Source organism: Pan paniscus, chromosome 6 (genome assembly GCF_029289425.2).
Source record: "Pan paniscus chromosome 6, NHGRI_mPanPan1-v2.0_pri, whole genome shotgun sequence".
Lineage (NCBI taxonomy): Eukaryota > Metazoa > Chordata > Mammalia > Primates > Hominidae > Pan > Pan paniscus.
The window spans coordinates 23782903-23807496 of record NC_073255.2 but is presented as its reverse complement, the minus strand read 5'-3'; the positions used below and the strand labels follow the sequence as shown (position 1 = coordinate 23807496).

The 24594-nt window shown below is 37.8% G+C and overlaps 1 protein-coding gene and 1 long non-coding RNA gene across 15 annotated transcripts in view; one reads left to right on the top strand and one right to left on the bottom strand.

Moving 5' to 3' along the window:
• HDAC9 (histone deacetylase 9) overlaps positions 1–24594 on the bottom strand; it is a 911762-nt gene that overhangs the window by 23400 nt on the left and 863768 nt on the right. For all 14 annotated transcript variants that reach the window (XM_034963758.4, XM_034963753.3, XM_055115739.2 and 11 more), the window contains one exon: positions 3139–3286. In XM_034963758.4, coding sequence (XP_034819649.1) covers positions 3139–3286 — 148 coding nt within the window. The remainder of the gene's footprint in view (positions 1–3138; positions 3287–24594) is intronic.
• LOC134730769 (uncharacterized) lies at positions 2581–19769 on the top strand. Its single transcript, XR_010112725.1, has 2 exons — positions 2581–2679; positions 10947–19769. It is a non-coding gene; the product is annotated as an uncharacterized LOC134730769 (long non-coding RNA).

Below are 24594 nucleotides of genomic sequence, written 5' to 3'. Positions count from 1 at the left end.
TGAGAAAGGTTGCCAAAAGTTGAAAGTTAAATGATTAAAGAGACAACTATTCTGGATTTTGTTAAAAAAAAAATGTAACACGATTTACAGGTCAAAATGACAACTGCAAATCTAACTTTCAAGTTTGTCTGGTTTTTGTGTTAGTTAAAAAAACACACACACACACAAAGTCACCAAGTTAGGCATTCTAGAGTGCAAATGTGCTCCTAAAAACCTAATAGTTGATCATCTTGAAGTCTTGATTGCCTTTCCAAATCTTTTCTTGATCTTCAGCAGAGCCTGAACTGATATCCAAGAGTAAACCTGAGTACTGCACTGACCTTTCCAAAGTAGAAGCATTTTGAAACAGATAGTCAACAAATGCAAACTACAATTGTTTAAAGGTACACATTCCTAGCAAACAATAAGAAAACTTCTTGCTTCTAAGTAGTATGCTATATGTGACCAGGCCTATATATTTAATTTTCTTTGACTATATAACTTGGATCCCTTCAAGATTTTTTGTATTGTTTGGTTTTGTTGACCCATCAATCATTTTTTTGATCAAGTCTTTTGCCCCCAGAAAATTATGTGTTATGTTTGAAAATTAACTATCCCCAAAAGGAATTCCCACATATCAGCCTTTTCCTAGTAATTTATTCTTCAAGGCCCATCAATGTAGTTATAAAAATGAAATGACTATCTGCACTGTGTTGTCATCCCCTCCCCCATCCAAGAAAAACGAACAAAAAAATACTTACAATGGGTCTTAGCCAGGAGCATTTTATCCCTTATTCACTAGTGGTAAATGAGTCAGATATGAGTTGGCCAGGAAAAGAGCTGCTTTACCCAAAATCTTAGTATGAAATGAGTCATCTCACTCCAAACACCAATATGTTCTCCAAAATAACTGGCAAGAATTTCCTATAAAAGGAATCTTGCCTTCACTCTTTTCCATCCATTTAGCTCTCTGATTTTTCTAATTTTTCAATTTCCTGTGTGCTTATAATATTGCATTCATAAGAAAAGCCCAGAATCGTTTCCGCCACTTTATCTCATTTTGAAAGTCATCTTTCCTGTTTGAGTAGGGGGACAATACTGATAGTATTCCCCTGAAAAGAGTAAATGCTCTGTGGCTTTTCAGAGCATTCTCTCTCTCTCTTTCTGTGTGTGGGTGTGTGTGTGTCTGTCTGTCTGTCTGTCTCTGAGGAAATTCATGCATGGTTCAATTGAAATGCAAGAGCCAGTTCTAGAAGAATTTTTCTTTTCCTCTGCTGAAAAAGGGAGTTCAGTTCAAAGCCATCAAAAATATTTCAAGCAAAACTATTTTTCTTCCCACAAGAAAAATCAATCACAATAGATATAATCTGTCTAAAAGTGATAAACGAACATGAAACCAGGCTACACGCTTTGACTCTGCTTTCCTGCACATCAGAACATTCACATTCTCTCTCTGCCATCAGATGAAGTTTAAAATAAAAATCACTGTGGACTGAAGCCAAGGTTAAATCTCTACAGACTACCATGAGTCAAGCACACTATTTACCTGAGGATAAACAACTTTGCCTACAGGGCCAATTCCTGCCAAACTGCTGAGATTTTTATATTACTTGAGGCTCATAACATCACTTATTATTGTTAATTATTCTAAGCTCTGCAATTTAACGGGCAAAAATATTTACAATTCATTTCATTCAGGTTGGAATTTAGCTTCGTTTTTCTATATTAAATTAATTCTAAAGAATAGCTATGCTCCTTTTATATCCAACACTAACAGATGTTAGTTTCCTCAGTTTTATGGCCCTCAGATGACAGACAACTAACTGTTTTTGGCCTTGGGAATAATTGCAACACCTTTGGATTATGAACTTGGTTCAGTTCTTAGCTGGGAATGGCAGGGGGTTAGTTCATATTATCAAAGATGTAAAGTAAGTTTTCCCTTATGCTCTAGATATTCATATAAAGATATCTTTCAATAGAGTAATATACAACTTTTCCCCCTTATTGCTAATCTGCTGTTTAAGTGGTTATGGTAAGAGAAAATAATTGCATAAAAATAAAATCTCTTATTCATTTTATCTCTGTTCTTGGCCAAAACAAGATGTTAAATCCATTAAACTCTGAGTATCCAGTAAAAGCAAGAAAGTAGAACTGTTCGTATTTGTGCATTCTTGGGAAAATTGCCAACCTGTGCACTAGTAGCAGGATCTGCGTAATTAATGGTGATGTTATTGACGGAGGGAGTCTGATTTCCTTCTCAGGAGCAATTTAAGAGTGCAAGCTGGCAGAGCTTTAGTAAAGCCTCACCTGATTTGTTTTTAAATTGAGGAAATGTGACCTTGAAGTCAGCCATAGAAATCACCAATATTTATGTACATTTATGGTGGCTTTGGTAGACTTCAAAGAAATTCTGAATGTACCATTTTCTGTAGAACTGAATGATGAACACCAAATGCACAAACTGACAAACATTCCTTAAAAAGAGAACAAGTGAATCAAATCTTAGTTTAACTGTATTTTTTCTCCAGAAATCTATATTCATAAGAAGATGCATTAAAACCAATTCTGTCTTATCCCAAAATAAAATAAAATCAGCCCCAAGTTCACACAGTCCTTTACACACAGTCTCTTGTCTCCTTTGCAGGCAACTTCCCCCTTTATCCAGTTGTTGGACCTCAAGGACAGCCACGTAAGGAGTGTGTATGTATTTTGGCTATCCAACGGTCTAGCATTATTTCCATCTTCTACTCTCCTCTTTCTCTTTGTTATATCAGCAATTTCAAAATGATTAGAGAAAGAAAAAGAACATCTGGAAAAACAGAGATAACTAGGAAAAGGAGTTAAGCCCACAAGCAGCTCTTTCCATAACGATCTGCACTCAATTATCTGATAAGGCGTGATTTTTCTCACCATCTATCTCATCCCCTCTATTTCTCTGTGAACTGCAACCACATGCTCCAGCTCTGCATTTCGCATAAAGAATGAAGCAATGAATTCTCGATAGCCTAAAGCATGTGCTGTGGCATCTGTGGCTTTGGAGAGGACAGGTGGTGGAAGTGGAGGAGACAGGTGAAGGAAAGCCAGGAGGAAGATTCACAAATATCAGCGATGAGCCTGGATATGACTGACCCGGATTATTCCCGCACGTTGGATTCATACCTGCTGTCTTCCTGAGCAAAGGGCTGTTCCACATCCACTGTTAGGGAGGCCAGGGCAGAAACGGTCTCTGTCTCCTCTTGCAACTGAGCACCAGCCAGAGCACAGCCCCTTGGCACAGCCACCATCCTTACTGACTTCCAATACTTGCCTAGGAAAAACATCCATCATACTTCATAAGAATTGTAATTACAGCAGTAATAATCAGAATACTCACATACGTCCAACTCAGAGCAGTTGTTAAGTTAAAATTCCCCATGTTATACACAGTTGTAATTTGGTTTCTTAACTGTTATGATTGGGTCTTTTTCTCAATCTAAGAATGCCAAGTTGTGAAGTGCCCATATTCCCAAGCTGAGTCTCCCCCTTGCTTACACAGCAATACAGTGAGGAATAATCCATGGCCTACTGAACTCACCCTCAGACTGACAGCTGTCTCTGCAACTAAGTAAGCAAACTCCGGGCTTCACGCTCCCTGGGAAACCCACAAGAGACCAGGAGGCAGCACTCTTACAGAGAAAATGAATGGAATCGTACTGTTAAACATTGCTACTTGAATCATTAACTTTAAGAAAATGAAGTTGGAATATTAAAGAAAAAGAAAAGCCCAGAAATGCCAGCATGAATTGAATGGCAACTTTGCCAGAACAATCAGGTTTGTTAGTCCTGGATGTTCTTTCTTTCTCAACCTCAGGGTGTGTACTAGAACAATAATTGACTTAAAACTTTAATATATGTACTGGCTGATGTTGGAGCCCATCCATATGTCATACTGATGTTTCTTTTTTTGAGGCAGGAAAGGAGAAAGAGAGGAAAATAGAAGGTCATTTCATGAGAACATGCCAATGGGATAAATATGAAAGAGCATAGTTAATGGCTTTCTTGCAGTCCTTAGGCTATTTTTTTTGTGAAATGATGAGTAGCCCCAAATCAAAGCAAGAGAATCTCCCTAGGTGCTGACATGACTCACCAGGTTAGTACTATCTCTGCAGCCTGACTAGTTGGCAAGAACTTTGGTATGCAGTGTTTGCTTACTTCTTGGAAAAAAAAGCCTTGTTTGAGTGGAAAAGGCAAATGGATGAACGCTGGATTGGGCAGTAAGATAACAGGGTTCTGGACCCAGCACTGCCATCCCAATGACATTAGTGAGGCTTCTCAGGACTTTATTTCTGTCTCTGAAATAGGGAGATGCCTCAAATCTCTTGCAGCTCTAACATTTTATGAGTGGCCTTTACTTCTTACTGTTTCATAGAGGAACAGATGTCACATTAGGAGAGGATACTAAGTCTCCCCATCTGTTCCCCATGCCAACAAGACCATCTGACATAGGTGTCCATTACTATTTAACTTGCTGTGATCCCTTATTCTGACCAAAGTCTGAGAATCATAAAGTTTTTAATTTGAACCAAACAATAACAATTCTGTCAATGAATCCAAAAACTAACATTTTGTAGAAGCTAAGGCTTTTCCACATGTCGAGGACACAAAGATGCTTCCCTAACACCAAGAAATGCATGGTCCAGTTGAGACAGCCCTGTTAGTTAAGAATTACAATTCTGTGTGTAAAATGCCCACAGTGACCTTGAACGGGAATAAGTAGAACACGTATTTAAGATGATGGGAAAGTATGGGAAGACTTGCCAGGAAAAATAACACTTGACTGAGTATTTGAAAGATCATTAGAAATTAGAGTGCAAATGTGCTCCTAAAAACCTAATAGTTGATCATCCTGATGTCTTGATTGCCTTTCCAAATCTTTTCTTGATCTTCAGCAGAGTGAGGTCATGGGATATCCCTGGAAGGGAAACAGCACATACAAATATACAGAGACTGGAGTCTCTGTGTTTTACTGGGTGACCGTCAACTGCTGGGAATGACTAGAACATAGGAAGAGTCTGGAGTGGGATGGATGAGACTGCTATGGTAGGCAAGGGCTAATTAATACACACTCTTGAATGACACTCCGATGATCCTGGACTTCAACCTGAGGATGATCAGGGGGCATTTTAGGCAGACAAGGTATAGAATCAGGTTTATGTTTTTAAAAGATCCCTTTGGAGAGATTATGGGTGATGGATTGGAAGGTGATAACAGTGGGGGCAGGAAGACCAATTTCACATCTTGGCAAAAGTCCAAGTGGGAAACCATGATGTCTAATCCAAAAGGAAGTAACAGAATCGAAACGAGAAGACACTAAGAGAGATTTGGGAGGTTGAAAATGTATCTTTGGCCTACCCTACATCTCTCAACTTTGAAAGTTATTTCTGAATTGACAGTTCCTTTCCCAGGGCCTAGTTTCGCTAGATCACAATGCCAAATACTATCCAGCTCTAATATTTCATGATTGGCCTTTCTTTATCTTACTGTTTCATGAAGGAACAGATGTCACATTAGGGGAGGAAATTCAGTCTCACCACCCACTTTCCATGTCAACAAGACCTGTTGACATAGGTGTCCGCTACTATTAAACTTACTTTCAAGTTAATGTTATTGTAGTATTACCCAAGTTGAAAATTCCATATACCATCTATAAGTACATATATTGTAATGAGTTACGTAAAATATTATTATTAAACATTATTTTAGCAGATGACAGTTACAAAGCTAGTGATGCCTTATGACATCCTTTTCTTGTTTTCTATGGTGGCTAACATGGGGACTCTGACAAACACACTACATGTGGCTAGTGGCTTATGGGTCAAATTATAAAGACTAGAGGAAAGACAAACTAGCATTATTGAGAACTAAATATGTGCCAAGACTGTGCTAGGTGTTTCTACATTTATAATTTGTAATTTTATTTAACCCTGGTGACAACTATTTAGGCAATGTCAGGTAGTGTTTTAGAAGATCACATGGCTAGTAGGGAGAGGAGCTAAAATCCTTACTCAGCACTAATTTTAAATTGCCTCTTCCTCTGCACTCTGCTGTCCTCCACCCACCTTCCAGTAGACATAAAAATACCAAAAAGCTGAATTATAAAATTCTCAGCTTAAAAGAATAATGCCTATTGCAAATTACTAAAGAAATAAATAATCTTTGGAAATGATACGTTACCCTTGTACTTTAGATATGTGATCCAGTTGACCCACATTTTATTGACTTTATGGTTTATTTGGACAGTGTGAGACAATCATGTTGAAACTAGTTCACTCTACTCTTAATTTCTCATAAAATTGCACTGTTGCAAGTACCTTTTACCAGGTAAATTATTGAGGCTATCATAAAACTGGAGACAGGGCTAATTGAAGAGTATGAATAAGAACCTCATCAAAGGCCGAGTGTGGTGGCTCATGCCTGTAATCCCAGCACTTTGGGAGGCTGAGGGGGGTGGATCACTTGAGGTCAGGAATTTGAGACCAGCCTGGCCAACATGGTGAAACCCCATCTCTACTAAAAATACAAAAAATATCCAGGCGTGGTGGTGTATGCCTATAATCCTGGCTACTTGGGAGGCTGAGGCAGGAAAATCCTTTGAACCCGGGAGGCCGAGCTTGCAGTGAGCTAAGATTGTGCCACTGCACTCCAGACTGGGTGACAGGGCAAGACTCCATCTCACAAAAAAAAAAAAAAGAAGAAGAAGAAGCTCATCGAAAATTGAGCTAACTAAAAGTATTTCCAGATTGGAGATTCCCACACTAATCCAGGAGAAGTCACTGGATCACAATGGAGCACAATTTCCACATTTATAAATAATGGTGGTAGGCTTAATGATATGAAAGTTTTATTCCTGCTCTCATCCTCACTTATTGTGGTCCTTCTGATTTCATGTTACATATCAATCTCGGATGTTACAATAAATTTGCTATGGCAGAAAACCTTTTCTATGAGCCTATGAACTCTTGAAGAGGTCAGCAAACATTCTTTGCACATAATATGCACATCTAGAATAAGCAAGGGCTTTAATTATCAAGCATTGGGTCTTATTTCTCAACAGGAGAGGTCTAGGCCACAAACAAACATCTTTACTTCCATAACACAATCAGGACAGAAGGTATGCATGGTTAATAGCAATCTTTAAGAAGAATGACTGACAATGATCCTTTAAATTTTGGCCCATATGTATGTCAGTACTAGGAAGGATTTAAAATAGTTGAGACCTTTTTGGATAAAATTGAATGTGTATAAAATATCCTGCTAAGTTAAGATTAAATATTAGAAGTTTGGCTTTTATCCACATGTATGAGTTTCCTGACTCAGAAATAACCCAAAACTTTAAATTCTATTTGGCCTCTGGCAAAGTCTATAAAAACAAGGGAAATATTCTACATTAATAATGCATTTATAGACTACTATCTCTATTCATAGAGGAGAATAATTGAAATGGAAGTGGGTACAGCACCGTCTGTGCAATATGCAGACAATTCAAACCCCATAATTTATGGGTTATATTTTCATGTGATGTGTAGGGTCTTTTCTTCCATTACAGAAACAGATGTGCAAGAAAGTCATATCTATTGGCATAGGAATAATATCACCATTATCACATACGAGAAATGAACCAAGGTTGACTGCTAGGGTTTTCAGGAGCTGTTATTCATAAAGTCAAATATTAGTAATGAGCCACAACTGGGTTGCTCTCCTATGGCTATGCAACTGGCAAAAGAGAAGAGTTTTCCATTAAAATTGGACATGCACACTCCCTCTTCAGTCATATCCTCTATCCTTATTCATTTTTCCCACTATGTAAATCTTCCCACTTTTCAGGACTTTTTAAGGACTATCCAGCCTTCACCATTCTGTGTTTTTGTTTTTTCTGGCAAAAGTAACACAAATAATGAATCTACAATAAAGATAAAAAGTAGAGAATGGAATGTAGAGAGTCAAGAGTTAGAGGTGAGGGCCATAGATGGGGTTTCACTAGGTTACACAAGACCCAGGAGAGGGCATCCTGCAGGTACTCCGTAAACAGACTTCAGTATAAACCAGATTGTTCTTGGAAATGGACAATTTGGAAAAATAGGCAGTTGTTGACTCATGAAAATCTGTGTTACACAGGTCACCTATCTACCAAAAGTTTTCTCAATTCAAATCCCTTTGCTACTTTGAAAACTTCCTGACCCCAGAAATCCCTCATTCCATCATCATTTTGGAGCCTTAGAGCTGTCACTCCTTCTCAAATTTGCTTTTTTTTACCTTCTTTCCATTTGAATGATGTTGCCTTTCAGCTTTACACACCGGGTTCTCATAGGAAAAGAAGCTGCTGCTAATCTTAACCTCTTGCTATCTGCTTCAACCACAGAAATTATTAACACCTGGGGCTTACAAGGAGCCTAGGTCTATGGATTTTCTAAAACTTCTTAATATGTTTTTAAGATAAATTTTTTAGCTAAATAGACAACTTTGGCATGATCCAAAACACTGTTTAAATGCAAAAATAAAGCCACATTGAAAATTGGTGCATAAATTGAGTGACCAGGTAATTTTTCATATAAATTGGGGCTATTTTGAGGCTAAATGGGGATAAAAATAAAAATTATATGTTTTGGAAATATTTGTTGGCCAAGAAATTATTTTTATCAGTTGGCCTATAAAATAGTCCTATTCAAAATTTATTGTTACAACTAAAATTCATTTCAAAAAATAAAAATTGCATAATTCATGTTTGTCAAAGCATGGCTACCAGCTTCTTCTTTATATTGATTATCTGAACCTTAGAAAATAACACAAGCAGAATTATTATTCCTGCTGAATATCACATATGTTAATCAGTTTTGTAGCTCTATCACTCACTGATACAATATACTGATATTCTTATGAAAAATGTATTTTTTGTTTCAATGGGGTCTAAATACTTTAGGCTTTTTGATAGAATTGCCTATAATCTTGAAAACTTAATTGTATGGTTAATAAGTTCGAAATTTTTAGCATCTTTAATTTATCCTTCTCAAGATACTGCAATATTTTTCATTGAGAAATAGTCTCTACAACTATGGTGCTACCTGGTAAGCTCAGAACAATTTCTGCTAAAAGCAGAATATCTTCACTTTTAATTTTTAAAATACTGAAATGAGTAACTATTTTATTCCAAATGTCTCATGGTTACTGTCTTTTATCTCCTTTCAGCATACTCCACTTTGGCAAACATTTTATGTAACACAAATAAGTTAAATGTCAAAAAGTTTTCGTTGTTTTTGACTCTTCAAAATTTTACCAAATTCAGATGCTGCTATGTCTTCAACTTCACTAATTTTCTTCTTCTGTACTGCATAATGTGCCATTAATCCATCCAAAGTGCAGACTTTTAAAAATATCAAATGCTGTATTTTTTTCCTCTAAAATGTCAATTTGCATGGTTTTTATCTTTTTAATTTATCTCTTTATTATGTTTACATTTTCCTCTTCATATTGGAAGTACATTTTTAACATTCTGAGTCAGTTTCTGTTTATTGATTTGCCTTGTGATCCCTTTCCTACATTTTTGCATGCCTAGTAATTTTCATTTGGATGCTTGACATTGGTAATTTGAACATTTTTTGGCTATTGGATTTTGTCATATTATTTGACAGAGTACTGGACTTTGTTTTAGCATGAAGTTAAGTTACTCACAATTAGCAAAATACTTTTGAGGCTCACTTGTACACTGTGTTAGGATGGCTAAAATGTAGCCTTTAATGTAAGGCTAATTTAGTCCTATAACTAAGATGATACCATTTTGATGTCTCTGTTTGATGCCTTGTGTATTATAAGATCTCTCCACTCCGGCTAATGCAAACTATTCCCAGTTCTGTGAACTCCTTGAATTGTTTAACCTGCTACTTTTCGTTGGTTATTTCCTCAGCTTTATGGAGTTTCACCTCATATATGTAAAGAAAATTATTCAAATGAAACATTAAGGAAACTCCTGTACATGCAGCACTCTGTGCACGCGCACACGTGTGTGTTTGTGTGTGTGTGTGTGTGTGTGGTAACTTCATCTCCAATATTTTGCCTCACAAATTCTAGCCACTTTATCCTCCTTTATTTAGAGGATAAAGTGATTCTTTTTTTTTTTTTTTTTTTTTGAGAGGGAGGCTCGCTCTGTCGTCCAGGCTGGAGTGCAATGGCGAGATCTCGGCTCACTGCAAGCTCCGCCTCCCGGGTTCACACCATTCTCCTGGCTCAGCCTCCTGAGTCGCTGGGACTACAGGCACCCGCCACCACGCCCAGCTAATTTTTTGTATGTTTAGTAGAGACGGGGTTTCACCCTGTTAGCCAGGATGGTATCGATCTCCTGACCTCGTGATCCGCCCGCCTCGGCCTCCCAAAGTGCTGGGATTACAGGCATGAGCCACTGCGCCCAGGGATAAAGTGATTCTGTAACTTTGATGGCTTTATTCTCAACTCAGTAATACCACTGGACCCTATTTGGGTTCTTCTTCTCTATGCTGCAGCCTGGAAACTTCCTCTAGTCAGTTACCCTGGAATCTGCGGTACTCATTTTGTTTCTTCATTGCCTGCAGGCCAATGTCTGAAAGAAAGACAGTGTTCCATATATGTATGGAACATTAGATATCTTTTTATCTCTCTCTGTATCATATATCTCTCTATCTCTATCTGTATATAGTTTTCTCTTGTTTCTGATCAAAGGGCAACTTCGATAGCAGTTACTCTTTCATACATGGGGTCAGAGGTCCACTTATTGAATATTTTTGATTTCTAACTAATTGGAAAAATATAAAAATTCAGAAAGCTAATTTGCAAAATGGTTCAATATTACTATAGATGTTCAAACATTCCTAAAGTATGGTTGATAAGGGGAAGCTAAGAGAGAAATTTTCAACTGTCTTGCTGAAGTTTCTTTTTTCTTTCTTTCTTTTTTTTTTTTTTAGGTGGAGTCTTGCTCTTGTTGCTCAGGCTGGAGTGCAATGGCGCGATCTCGGCTCACTGCATCCTCCGCCTCCCGGGTTCAAGTGATTCTCTTGCCTCGGCCTCCCGAGAAGCTGGGATTACGGGCATATGCCACCACGCCTGGCTAATTTTGTATTTTTAGTAGAGACCGGGTTTCTCCAAGTTGGTCAGGCTGGTCTCACACTCCCAACCCCAGGTGATCCGCCCGCCTCGGCCTCCGAAAGTGCTGGGATTACAGGCATGAGCCACTGTGCCCGGCCTGAAGTTTCTTTTTTAACTGTCCTCACCTGTCACATATCTAAAACAGTGTATTTTATTTACTCTATGTTTATATAAAGAGTTTTAAAATTTTGACAGTAGCTTAGATTTTCATTGGTAGAATATCAAGCTTGTTTAGGTTTTTAAGAGTTATTAAATGTCATTAACTTTATAATTAAATCTTAAGTTATTTATAAAAATTGTGTGCCCCATACATAATGCTAAGTACATTCCTGCTCTATAAGATGTTATGTTCCACCAAACTTTAGATTGGTATATCAATGCAAAACCAAATGATTTTATTATCAGTGTTACATTTTTACCAAAATTTATAACAAATAGCTTTCACAATAATGCCCTGCTTTTTTTTTTTTTTCTTTTTTTTTGGGCAACTTTATTTACAGAAGTTTTGCTTTGATTCCATAAATTGAATGAAAAATATAGAATAATCATTAGAATTTAGTGATTTTTCTGTTTGAAGCAATTAAGGACACTGTATCATTAGCAAGAAATGATACTAATGGAGTCAAGAAAGAAGAATTATTACCTCACTCCTGAACTTTTAAAAGTAATACTAGAAACTGAAAATTGATTTACAAAATTTTTAATCGTAGTCATTTTATCTAAATAAAAAGTAATGCTTCATGGAGTGTTACATAAATGCACCCTCTGCAACTGCACTTCTTAAATTGTTCCTTTTGGTTTTAGTTTTTATTTTTGTTTTGTTTTGGTCAATAATAACTAAATTTTAAAGTAGAAAGTGCTGCTTCTTTAACAGCATTGTGTCTTCAGTGTTCGTCTGTGATTTTACTCTGTCCCCCTGATGAATAATGAATATTGACAAACATTTTGTTCAAGTTACATATTCATTATCAATTCGCTTGGGAGACAGAAGTAGAGCACTCATTTTTAAAATTCACATTCACACTTGTTTGTGAGCTCATTTCAGCTAATAATGTTGATAGCGAAATTAAAATATGTAACAATACATAAAACAAATATACATATAGTGAAGTTGCAATGTATAATAATTGACAAAATCTCTGTAGCAAAAGTATTGAGAGTGTAAATGCTGTATGGAAGGCTGGTCCTTTCTATTTCCTGAATTTATTTTATTCACACCTAACTGCTGATTTCTCAAATTTTCCCCTAACTCTATCTTCTTTTTGGTTTGTTTGTTTTTTTGAGTCGGAATCTCGCTCTGTCACCCAGGCTGGAGCGCGGTGGTGCAATCTCCATTCATGGTAACCTCTGCCTCCCGGGTTCAAGCAATTCTCCTGCCTCAGCCTCGTGAGTAGCTGGGATTACAGGTGCGCATCACCATGCCCAGCTAATTTTTGTATTTTTTAGTAGAGACAGGGTTTCATCATGGTGGCAGGCTGGTCTTGAACTCCTGACCTCATGATCTGCCTGCCACGGCCTCACAAAGTGCTAGGATTACAGGCGTGAGCCACCGGCTCCCGACCCCTAACTCTGTCTTCTAACAGCTTGGTAGCTTCCTGCACGTCACAAGCTACAGCACCCATGACTGGTGTGCCAAGTGGCAGCAATGTTGAGTATTTCTTCCTTTACCTCCCAGATCAGAAATTTAAATGTCATTTACAACTGGTATTCGTGAGGACCCTACACGCTTTTCTTAAAAGGGAAGCGCTAGTTATATCACAAAAGGACCAGGAAAAGAGAGATGGGTTATCAATTGTATTTTGTATAGATTTAACCATGTGTTCAAAGTAAAAATTATATTTACTTTCCACGCATTTCTCATACAACCAGACGAAACAATGATAGAAGCTAAAGCAAAGTACAGGTGTAACACATCCATCCTTACTCACTTAATAAAACTATAGATAATAATACTTCATTCAGAATGAAAAATCTGAAACAAACAGTATCTGGATGAGATGTTGAGACAACAGACATAAACCAAGACTGTCTGTGGCTGACAAGAAAGAACCGTCATTGTAGCAGCCACTGTCAGGGCCTCATCCACATGTCCCGCCCCTTACTAATTGAGTGCACACAACCTCATTTCCATTCACCAGAACCAGCATGTCTTTTCAGGACAGCTTTCAGTGCCCCTGGAGAGTTTTTGCTCTATGATTGGCCAGAAATGTCAGGGTAATATTGTCCCCCAGGAGCAGTATTCAGGCAATAACTGTTTGGAGTTGGAGCATAAATTTCTCTGCTCCCTCGCAGCTCACATGAAATAACTCTGAGCTATGTGTTTTACATCAGCTCTCAGAATTTCCCCAGAGGAATTAAACTCTAGATACCTACAAGGATAGTTGAACAAATGACACTTCATTTCTTTTCTTGTCACACTTCACTATTCCTCTTCCTTTTCTCCCTATGCCTGCACCTGCAAATAAATTACTTGTACATGACTCCTTGTGTATCAGGATCTGTTTCTGGTAGAAGCCAAACCAAGAGTCTCCCAACATGTAACAGATGTAAGGAAAACCTGGTAGGAATTGTTCCTTTCATACATCTCAAGCGTCCTCTCTGTCAATGTTTTGATATATTCAAGCCCTGAGACACATATTACTAAAATGCATTGAATGTTGCATTAGAAACCAATCTTTTTTTGAAAATTAACTTTTATTGAATAATAAACTATCCCATGTCCTGGAAATAATAGTGCCAACATGAATAGTGAATTATCTCCCTGTACATAGACAAACATGGATATTCCAGTTTTCTTAGCAAGCATGAAGCCAGATTAAGGGGTAATAGATGAAATGAATACTCATCTTCTGGGAAAGAGTCAGTCTCTTGGATACGGAGCTGTGAGTGCATTAATCAGAAGCTATTTATGAATAAACTGCAAAGCTAATTTGTTAACTCACCAAAGAAGTATAGCTTTTATGAGGGCTATACTATTACTGTCAGGATGACCAGTCCATTTTATCTCAATTTCCCTACATGGGAAACCAAATTGCATTCAAAGGATTGTTTCTATCACTCAGTGATATGGTTAGGCTTTGTGCCCCCACCCAAATCTCATCTTGAATTGTTATCCTCATAGTCCCCACATGTTGAAGGAGAGACCTGGTGGGAGGTGATTGAATCACGAGGGTGGTGTCCCCCATGCTGTTCTCATGATAGTAAGTTCTCAGGAGATCTGATGGTTTTATGTCTCTGACAGTTCCTCCTTCACACATTTGCTCTCTCTCACCTGCCACCATGTAAGATATGTCTCTTTCCCTTCCATCATGATTATAAGTTTCCTGAGGCCTTCCCAGCCCTATGGAACTCTGAGTCAATTAAATCTCTTTTCTTTATAAATTGCCCAGTGTTGGGCAGTTGTTTAAAACAGTGTGAGAATGGAGTAATATACTCTTACTTTTTGATTTTATTACCTACCAAGCATTCTGATATTGGAAATATAGGAATGTGGATACTTTCATAGATCTTACAGGTTGCCATTAATCAAATGATCATGCTCTATGAGTACATGTCTCACACTGAAATAAGCTACTAAAATGAAGGTACTGCATTCTATGAAATTAAAAAAAAAATCTGATCTTAACTGATAATCAGAAGGTGTATATCTGATCAAGGGACAATTAAGCTGAGATATGAAGTATGTATAGGAGTTAAGTAGTCAAAGAGGAATAGCAGGAAAAAATATATGAAGGTCTTGAGGAAGGTGGAAAAATAGCACACTAAAAGAACTGAAAGAAGGTAAGTTGGGTCAAGAGTAGAAAGCAGTAGAATGGTAATGGGCCCATTTAGGTTTGGTAATTATAAGTTTCTAAGAGGTCAAACTGCTATACATCATGACAATCTCTTGAAGACCTGCATTGGGGAAATCTCTGGAAGACCAGTGTTAGGGAAAGTTGTTTGTCCTGTATATCCAGGGTTGAGATTTTCTTAGATGGGTAAAGTTGAAGGGCAGGATTGTTGGTAAGGTAGATTGAAACGTAGAAGGGCAAATGAATGTTATAATTTTAATGCTGAATGGAAAAAGAAGTGAAGACAGGAAAGGGCAATGAATGAGGAGAAATGAGGAATTAAAAACTAGACAATAAAACAGTGCCTTAGGTGTGCAAGTCAACAATTCTATGACATATGGGTACAATAGCCTGATGTATCCATCCCATCAGAGATACGCTTGCTAGTGTTGCTATATGATTCACCTTTTTTAGGTCTGCTAAGACAGTAACAGATGGTTTCCTTTTTCATTCTTTATCCATAGGAGTTTATGTCTTTAGAAAAAAAGAAAACTCTATTATTGTTTTAGTGGGTTTCCATGAAGAAGTGAAAATAAATGAATATTCTTTATCTATTATCATTACTTGAAATTAATCCTCCTTCTCCATTTTAACTCCACAAATAAGTCTTATTATTCTAATATATCTCATTTCTACCAACTCTCCCTAGTGCCTTGTGTTATTGTGCATTGGATTTTATTCATTTATTTAAATATGTATGTATTTATGTATTTGAGTTCGTATTTTGTTGGGCTTGATCTCTGCATATATTGAGGGTCTAAATTAGAAATACATTCCTCCAGGAAGGAATTTTACTGGCTTCCTCCTGAACCCAGGAGTGGACAAAGATCAAAACTCTTTAGTATCTATCAAATTCATATCCCTTTGATGCAGATCTTAAGCTTTCTTGTGCATTATAGCACTGATGCCATTATTTGCTTCAGAGATATTCCCCTTTTTTGTGTTGCTTACTGCTCCTTATTAAATTTCAGCTTATGTTTTTTCCCCTCTCCTGTTTGCTGTCATTCTAGCAAGCCCACTAATGTATTTCAATAGATTGTTTTAATGCATGCAAACTCTATTACATTTTAGGAGAGTCCTGTTATAGTGTCTATACTTGGGAAGAGGCAATCTGGTAGAACATTGTTCTCATTTTTGAAATGGAGTGGGAACAGGAAGGTCATATAGATGCTTTAATAGAAAGAAAGTGGGCTTTGACATCACAGTAAGACCAGGATTAAAATCTTAGTTTTCCTTCTTACCAGTAGAAGGAACTTGAACAAGCTACCTAAACTTGATAAGTCTCAAGTTATTCATGAACAAAATGAGGAAAGAACTGTGTATTGCAGAATTATGTGAGGAGTAGAGATAATATACGTAAATACTTAGGAAACGATCTTCCCTTAAACCTGACTTTCTTCTAGTATGTCCTAGTCTCAGTGAATGGTATCATGGTATCATGTGTATGTGTGAGATTGATCTGGGTGCTAACACCTGAGTATGTGATCACAAAGTATTCCTACTCTTTCCTAATCCACAAAGAGTTTTCAGTCCTAGAAGCATGCATAGTTTCATTTTCTTGGTTTAATTGGTTTTCCCTTGGTAGATGTGTGAGTGAAAAAAAAACTGCAGACCCAGTTGGAATAAAAAATACCCCCCAAAATTGTGTCTCATAGCAGATGGCAGACTTTTCTTTTTTATTCTGATACATTCTAGTATTAGGGCGCCACCAACACAACAACCAGACTTTGAACATTTGAAGAGAATGGTTAATTAGAAGTTCAAAGTCAACTTTCACAAAGCCATGTGTACAAGTCTGACCTGGCTGTGATACAAGCGAGGGTTGGCAGGGTTAATAGTGGGAAAATGCCTAACGCTGCTTTTCTTCAATGAAGGTCTGCCTGGCCCAGGACTCTAACGTCAAGGCCTCTGTCTAAAGCCAAAGAATATATGACAAATAGCAGCTCCCACCTGACAACAGTCAGGGCTTTAAACTCAACAGGGCAGGGATTTGAAATTCTGCCAATCCTTGCATTTTTTTCTGATTAGATGTATTTTACAAGTTTATAAGGGGCTCAAAAGTGGACGCACAGCTCCATGGCTTCTTGTACTTTGGCACTGAGCTTCCAGAACTGACTGTGGCTAAATCTCAATTAGCCAGAACTTCCCAAATTCCTAATTTTAACTTAACTTAAATTTTGTCTAAATATGTCACTTTGGGAAGAAATGGGAAAAACTCAACCCAAAAATTGCAAAAGGAATGAACTTATTTGTGACATAGTGTAACTTAGAGGCTAAGAGGGGAGACTGGATCTAGACTGCTTGGTTTATGATCTTGCTTTTGCCCACTCATTAGCTGTGTAACCTTGGGGAATACAATGAACCTTGATGTGCCCCAGTTTACTTCACTATAAAATGGGAATGAAAATAGTAACTACAGGGTAGAGAAGATTAAACAAATTAATTTTTAATAGTACCTCACACACTGTAAGCACTCAATTATTATTACATTATTTTATTATTTGCTAACATCTTACAGGGTTTGTATTGTGTAAATAATTTCATCCAATGTTCCTCCGTAACTTCAATACAATGAAAATGTATATTCTGGAGGATACTGCCTTCTCCCCAAAGTGTTAAGACTTTCTATCAGCAAAGTGTCTTTTTCTTAAGTCTAATATTTTTCATTTCCTTTCAAATCTTTTCTTTCTTCACAATTTCCTATCGTGGGAGCTGATCACCACCATCATCTTAGTTTTCCAAGCCAGAAAACCCAGACATTATTAATCCTCTCCCTGTCAGTTAATTACCATATTATACCAATTCTACTTCTGAATTAAACAGCTCATATTTGACTATAAGCCCTGCTAATCTCCTGTCTTCAGAGCAAGCACAGTGATCTTTCGATTTGCGGCTTTATCATGCTTCTTCCCTGCTTGAAATAAAACCTCAAATGGCTATGAGCTAAAAGCTCCTTTCCAATATTGGGAATACTTTCTTGTCCTTCTCCCCTGGATCTCAATAGGATGGAAATGGAAGAGAGAGGAGAAGAGACATACGAAAAAAAGGCAGAAAATCAAAATGAAGTAGATGGGGACAAAAAGAAAGAAGAAAAACTGAGTTTGAGTTATAATTTTGGTGTGCAGTCAAGAAGCTAGTAAAGTCTGTGAGCACTTTAATTTATGCAGCACACGTTGCAATCTGGAGAAACAACGCTTTTAGTTGTGTACATAGCCCCAGGAGGTCAAAACATTGGATAACTTCCCCCACCCCCCAACAAGAGATGTATACAAATTCCTTTCAGCTTAGAAACAATTTGGATTTTCCCCTGGATTATCTGATATAAATGCCCCTTCTCCTTGTACTGGGGTCGGTAGAGGATATTATAATGATGGGAGAGGATGGTATTTCAGATAAAAGAAGACAATGGTTGTTATCTTTACGGTTAACATTACATAAAATACGGTTTTATTTTACTTTTATAGCCTTTTCCTTCAATTCATAACCAGTTCTCTTAATCGCCAAGAAAACTAGTACCACATATTTTGATTATTCATTCTAATACATTGACAGTGTTTATTTAGTATTTAATTTTACCTATGAGTTATCTCCCATTGGAAATATAATAAAAAGTAAAATCAACAAAATCAGCATTCCTTTGTTCTTTTCTAGTATCAGTTGTTACTTCTAAGACCAGTTCCCAGAACTACAGATATAATAATAATATTAGTAATAATAATAGGAAGAGGAGGAAGAATAAGAGTAAAGAATAACAATAACATAGAGGAAGAGGAGGAGAAGCAAGACATCACTCACTCAAAAACACATATACAAAACATAAATCAAGCACAGTTCTGACAAGGAGTAGGTGTCAAATATACTTGCCTCTCATCTCCCAGGGAAAATCTGATTTCATTCTTATTACTCTAGAATGTGTGAGAGTGTGCTCTGTGCATTGCTGGTATGGAACCATGGAGATAACTGATTATGCTTTAGTCAATTACATAGTTACTTGTAACATTCCCCTGCAACAAAGGAAATCATGTCCGTTTTCAAATTGTCCTCAAAAGTTGGATAAATTCTGAGGATTATAAATTCACTTCTCATTGCCCTAAATAATACTCTGTGTGTGTATGTGTATGTGTGTGTGTGTGTGTGTGTTTAAAACAATAGAGGATTAGCTATACTCACAAATTTTATATACAAGAAACATGGAAATTGCTCCTCTATTTATGTAAAACACATTTGACAAGAACATACGGTGAAATTGCAGGTACTTTCCATTCCTCATTCTTGCCTGTGCCACCATTTTGCCTTGGTTGGCATAATAAGAAATTCTAAAAAGACCTCAATTCACTAAATAAGGGATAATCCCTAGAGTGGGGAAAACTGAAAGCAGGGCTACAGGCAGAAAATTCTTGCTGTTCTTTTAGGATTCTTCTGCCTATTTGCCACTTTGTTGTCACAGTAGCGCCAACGTGGAAAAGCAATTCTAGTGATGTGCCATGTCATTCCTGGTGAAATTCCTCAAACAAGTGGCTTGCTCATTGTCACATGGTTGTTGAGTGGAGGAGAAGATTACGATGGAATTCGTATCATTTTAAAATCTCCTACACCGGTGTTCTTCAACTTATCAGAGGCAAACCACTGCAGGGTTGCAGCAAAATTGTGAAAGAATCCTCAAATCCTTGTGCATGTATATGTTTCCTTGATCCACAAAACAAAAGATGCTATGGTTATGATTATTATCATTCAAGAAGTCTACAAAATTGGTCGACACTTAAAAGGAATACTCTTCTCACTAAGAAATTTAAATAAAGAAAACTATGGCTCTATACTTGTTCTCATATTTTGAGATTTCACAGATTAATATCAATATCATTCATTATTTGTTTTTAGAACTTAAAGTGATAGTCTTTCAAACTAAATAAATTTACTTTTATGGAAAACTCACTTCATGGTTCCTCCCCTCCCAAATCTGTGAAAAACTTATAATGGGCCAGCACTGGTATAAAGAGTGGTGTTTTAGAACCCTGGCGCCCACCATGCCATGCAGAAAAGTGAAGGAATTCAACGGTGCATGGATGCTGTAAATCACTAGGGTGGGTTTCAGGAAAGGAAACATCCATATGAGAGTTCTTTATCTCACTCTGGGCTGACTCATTACTGGCATCACTTGTTGATTATTAAAGCCAGTTAGCCAAGTGCTAGATCCAGCTCTGAGAATTGTCACCCCAAGCTTACCCATGGAAATGGCAACTCACAAAAATAATCCATGTTCTTCCTAACTTAGAAATGACTCATCCTTGTGGGTTGTGAAGAAAGGAGAAGAAATGGACTCTCATGTATTTTGCTTAGTCTTCTTAATCCCTCATTCTGCATGAGTGTGCCAAGGAGTATAAATATGTGAGGTTAGTTACAAAAATCAATCCAGGCTTAGAAGAAAAATGTGGCAAACATTGACAGACTAGCTGATTCATTCATTCAACACACATTTGCAGAGCACCTAATACATGCCAGAGACTGTGCGGAAGATACGGCAATTAAAAACAAGGAGGAACACAGCAGAAATAATATCTGCCATCAAAAGATTGTGCTAAGTTGCCACGTATTGCAGAATTTCCTTTTGTAGGTCTGAATAATATTCTACTTTATGTCTATACAACATTTTCTTTGCCCACTCATCCACTGATGGACACTCAGGTTGCTCCCATCTCTTGGCTATGGTGAATAGTGCCGCAACGTACACGAGAGTGCTAACATCTCTTAGAGATTCTAATTTAAATTCTTTCTGATAAGTCTTCCAGAAAGTGAGATGGCTGAATCATATGGTATTTCTATTTTTAATTTCTTAAGGAATAACATGAAACTTTTTTTCCATTTTGTCATCTCAAAGATAGTTGACCCTTGCATGCCATCTATCATGTTAAGATGGAACCAGACCCTCTCCTGTCAGGAAGGGTCTTCACCTGTCAGGAGAAATCATTGCCCTTCTGTAGCCTGTAAGGCCTTTTCTCTTCAGCTAGATGAGCAACATAAACAAGGACAGGACAACATAAATGATCCTGTTGGAAAATATTCACATACATGTGGCCAGGCAAGGAGCCAATGCACCTCCAGCACCTGCATACCCTCAGCTGGGGGACTCAGTTCTCAAAAAGAAATTCACGGGAGAACTGTCAGCACCTTGCCATGTGCCTTGGGATAAGGCTATCTAGAAACTTGCCTGAATGTTTCCCACATGCTACAAGCCTGCTTCTCAACAGTAACATAGTTTTCTGATACTGTCGTTGCAAACTGCAGCACAAAAGAACCCTTCAGAACCTGGGCTAGAAGGTGGGCTGAAATCTGAACACCCCCCAAAGTTGAAAGGAGGCACTTGTGTGACACTCAGATACATATGTGAAGAGGAAGTGCTCCTGTTGAACAAAGACTACCTTCAGGGGCGGCTTCATAATGGGTAACCTGTGCAGTTGCGAAGCGCCCCACTCTCAGAAAGACCCCATGCTTGGTTCAGTGCTTTGCTGTTACCCTCCAGAAATTATTAATTTTTTAACAAGGAAGAGTTCACACAGTTTCATCTTGAACTGGGTCTCACAAAATAAGTAACCTGTCCCTACCACTTTCTCTGCCAAAGGGGAAATGAGGAACACAATTAGGGTCCTGGAGTCCCAAAGGAGCAGGTGAAATGGAAGCATCAGTTATAAAACAGTGAGAAGCAAGAGTGCGATTTCATATCTTGTGAGGAAATCAAGCACTGTTTACTAATCAGGGAGCCCATAATTTTAATTTCCCAAGCCATTACGAAGTTTGAGACTCTGAAATACCCACTCGATTTTATTGCTCTGTGGACATTAGAGGGCTCTTTTCTCTTCCTTTAGCATAGAAGAGTGGCCCCAAAGACACATAGTTATAACCACATACAAATACACCACACAGTGGTCAAAGCCACAGTGCTGAAACACTTTCTCTCTACCGAGTTTCACTCCACTTTTCAAATGGTGAGAGATCACTTTCCGATCTTGTGTTTTCTTTCCTTTTACAACCTCAACCCACTATTCAGAGCACTCTCAACTGACATTTAAGTTGTCCTTGTGGTGATGCTACTATCATTCCTTCTTGGTAAACATTTTTTCACCTCACCATCACCTTGACTTTCATCAGGACTGGCTACAGAATTTATAGGGCCTGTTACCAAATGAAAATATGGGCAGCTTCTTTAAAACGCAGTAAGAATTTTAGGCAGCAACAGCAAGAGCCTTACACTAAGGATGGGGCCCTTCTATGTGTGGGACCTATGTGACCATGCAGGCTGAATGCCCATAAAGCTAGTCCTGATTTTCATTGGCCTGAACTGAGTCACGTACCCATTTCTTAACCAATCACTGTTAAGTGGGTTGACTGACTTAGACTAAAAACAGCTCCCCTGGGTTGGAGCTAAGTTGAACTTCCCCCTGAGTTGCATGGTATCTGGTGGCAAAGATTCATGAATAAAACCAGACTCCTTTTGAGTAGATGTGAAGAGTGGATTGTTTCTGGGTATACCAAAATCAGTGTCCACTACACCATATATCCTTGACTCAGAAGGAGGAGCTCTGGTTGCTTATGGCCTTTGTTGTTTATGATCTTGAAGAGTTATTCAAGTCCTACCTACTCAAATCTGCCTACTTTTAATGGCCAGGCTCCCAAGCACCTCACACCTGCTGTCAACCCTTCCTGGAGGGACATTCAGAGACAAAAAGATATGATTCCTGTCCTCCTGATGATTATCCTCTAATTTAGGAACCAGAGCTAACAGACATTTAAATATTTGATATTTTTAAGAGAAACATTGAAAATAAATATACCACTGAACCAACACATATTGGTCTCGAGAAATTATGGCATTATTGGATCATCAGTAATGCTCCAAGCTGGGTGGGGTACTCATTAAGAGTTTAGAAGGAAATGGATTTCACAGACAAGTGATCACTGTTGGGTGGTGTAAAATGCACTTTGGGGCAGAAGAGTGGAATTGACAATCCTTAGTGGCAGGATACTCCTACAGCAAGTTTTGATAGTAGATTGAGTCTTTTTCAAGAGTCAAACAGGTTTGCTTGGCTAGAGCAGACTGTAGAGGCCACTTGAAAACATCAGTAGTGAAAGGAAAAAAACTATGCAGTGGAAAATCATTACTAGGAAATTAGATCCAATATAAAAGGCAACAGTAGAGTTTCTAAAGATGTGCAGAAATTACGCCTTTTTATACCTATGTGGAAATAGAGAGTCCTTCACTTCTGTCGGTCCTTTCAAAGCATTTTCACTCTTTCTTCAGTTATTCAACGTGCTGTTCAGCCCTGAAGAACCAAGCTCAGGCTATATCACTGTCAAGCAACCTTCCTTACTATCCAGTCCCTCTCACCCCCAGTTGAAAGGGACTGAAGAAACAGACCGCCCCTTCTCCATGACCTCAGTGTACTCTGTGAATACTGTATTGCAATTATTTACTTGGTTGTCTCTCACTCATTGGACTGTTAGCTCCTTGATGCAGAAACTATGTCTTATTCCTCTTCATAACCTCTGTGCCTTGGTAATTGATCAACATGTAATAAGAACTCAAAAATGCCTATTGAAGTGATATGCTCAGAATATACATAGGAACAATCAATTTTAACACTCTGTGTAGATAATGGCTAAACAATGCTCAGAAAAAGATAATAATATGTATAAAAACTGAGATATTTTCATTCTGTTAATGACCTGAAAGCATGCATTGGATTGCATGTGGATGAAGAGAAGAATGCTGTCAAAGATCACTACAAGATTCCTTGCTTTGAAATCTAGAATGACATGTAATAGACCCTCTTTATCTAGCCCCAATGGAAACAAGACAAAGACAGGACAATGACAGGATTTTCTTCTCAAGCTTATGAAATCACCTCCAGCCTTCCCTGCTTTGTCTCTGTCAGTTCCTGTACTTTAGGCTTATATCAGAGACTTGAATAGTGCACCCCAGCATTTGAAGATTTATTTTTCTATTCCCTAAAAGTCTTCAAAATTCATAGTTTATTTCAGTTATGACATGTAGTCAATAAATGTTTATTGGGTACATATGGCCCTCAGTCACAGCATGAGTGAGATGAAGTGGAGAATTATTTTTAGTTCCTATATGGCCTGATGTGTAAATATTCACAGTATCAAATAAATGGGTAATTTAACTCCAGTCAACTCATATCTCCAAATTGCTACTGAACAAGCAAAGGCAATGACCCAAAGAGATAGCTGGCAAGTGGCTTCTTATGTGGCACTTAATAAATGCTTCTACAGGACAGTAGCAAACCTAAGGGTTTTCCTATTCCTCCTGGACACCTAATAGTGCCCTTTGGTTTTCCTCTTCATGCTAATCTTCATGTTAGTTTGTGCTTGATTTCAGCATGTGTGTGCACCCATGCGTGCTTATGTGTATGTATGTGTGTGAAGGGAATTGGATAATAAAAAAAGTCTATGACTTCACCCTGCTTTGTTAAGTTGGATTTTCCCATACAGAGCCTTTCTCATTAATTTTTTTTTCCTCTCTTGACACATATGAATCAGTAAATGACTGCTGAATTCCAACATCATTAGGAGATAACTACCCTTCGTTAAGATTGGATTACAAAATCACAATTTCTGCATTTAT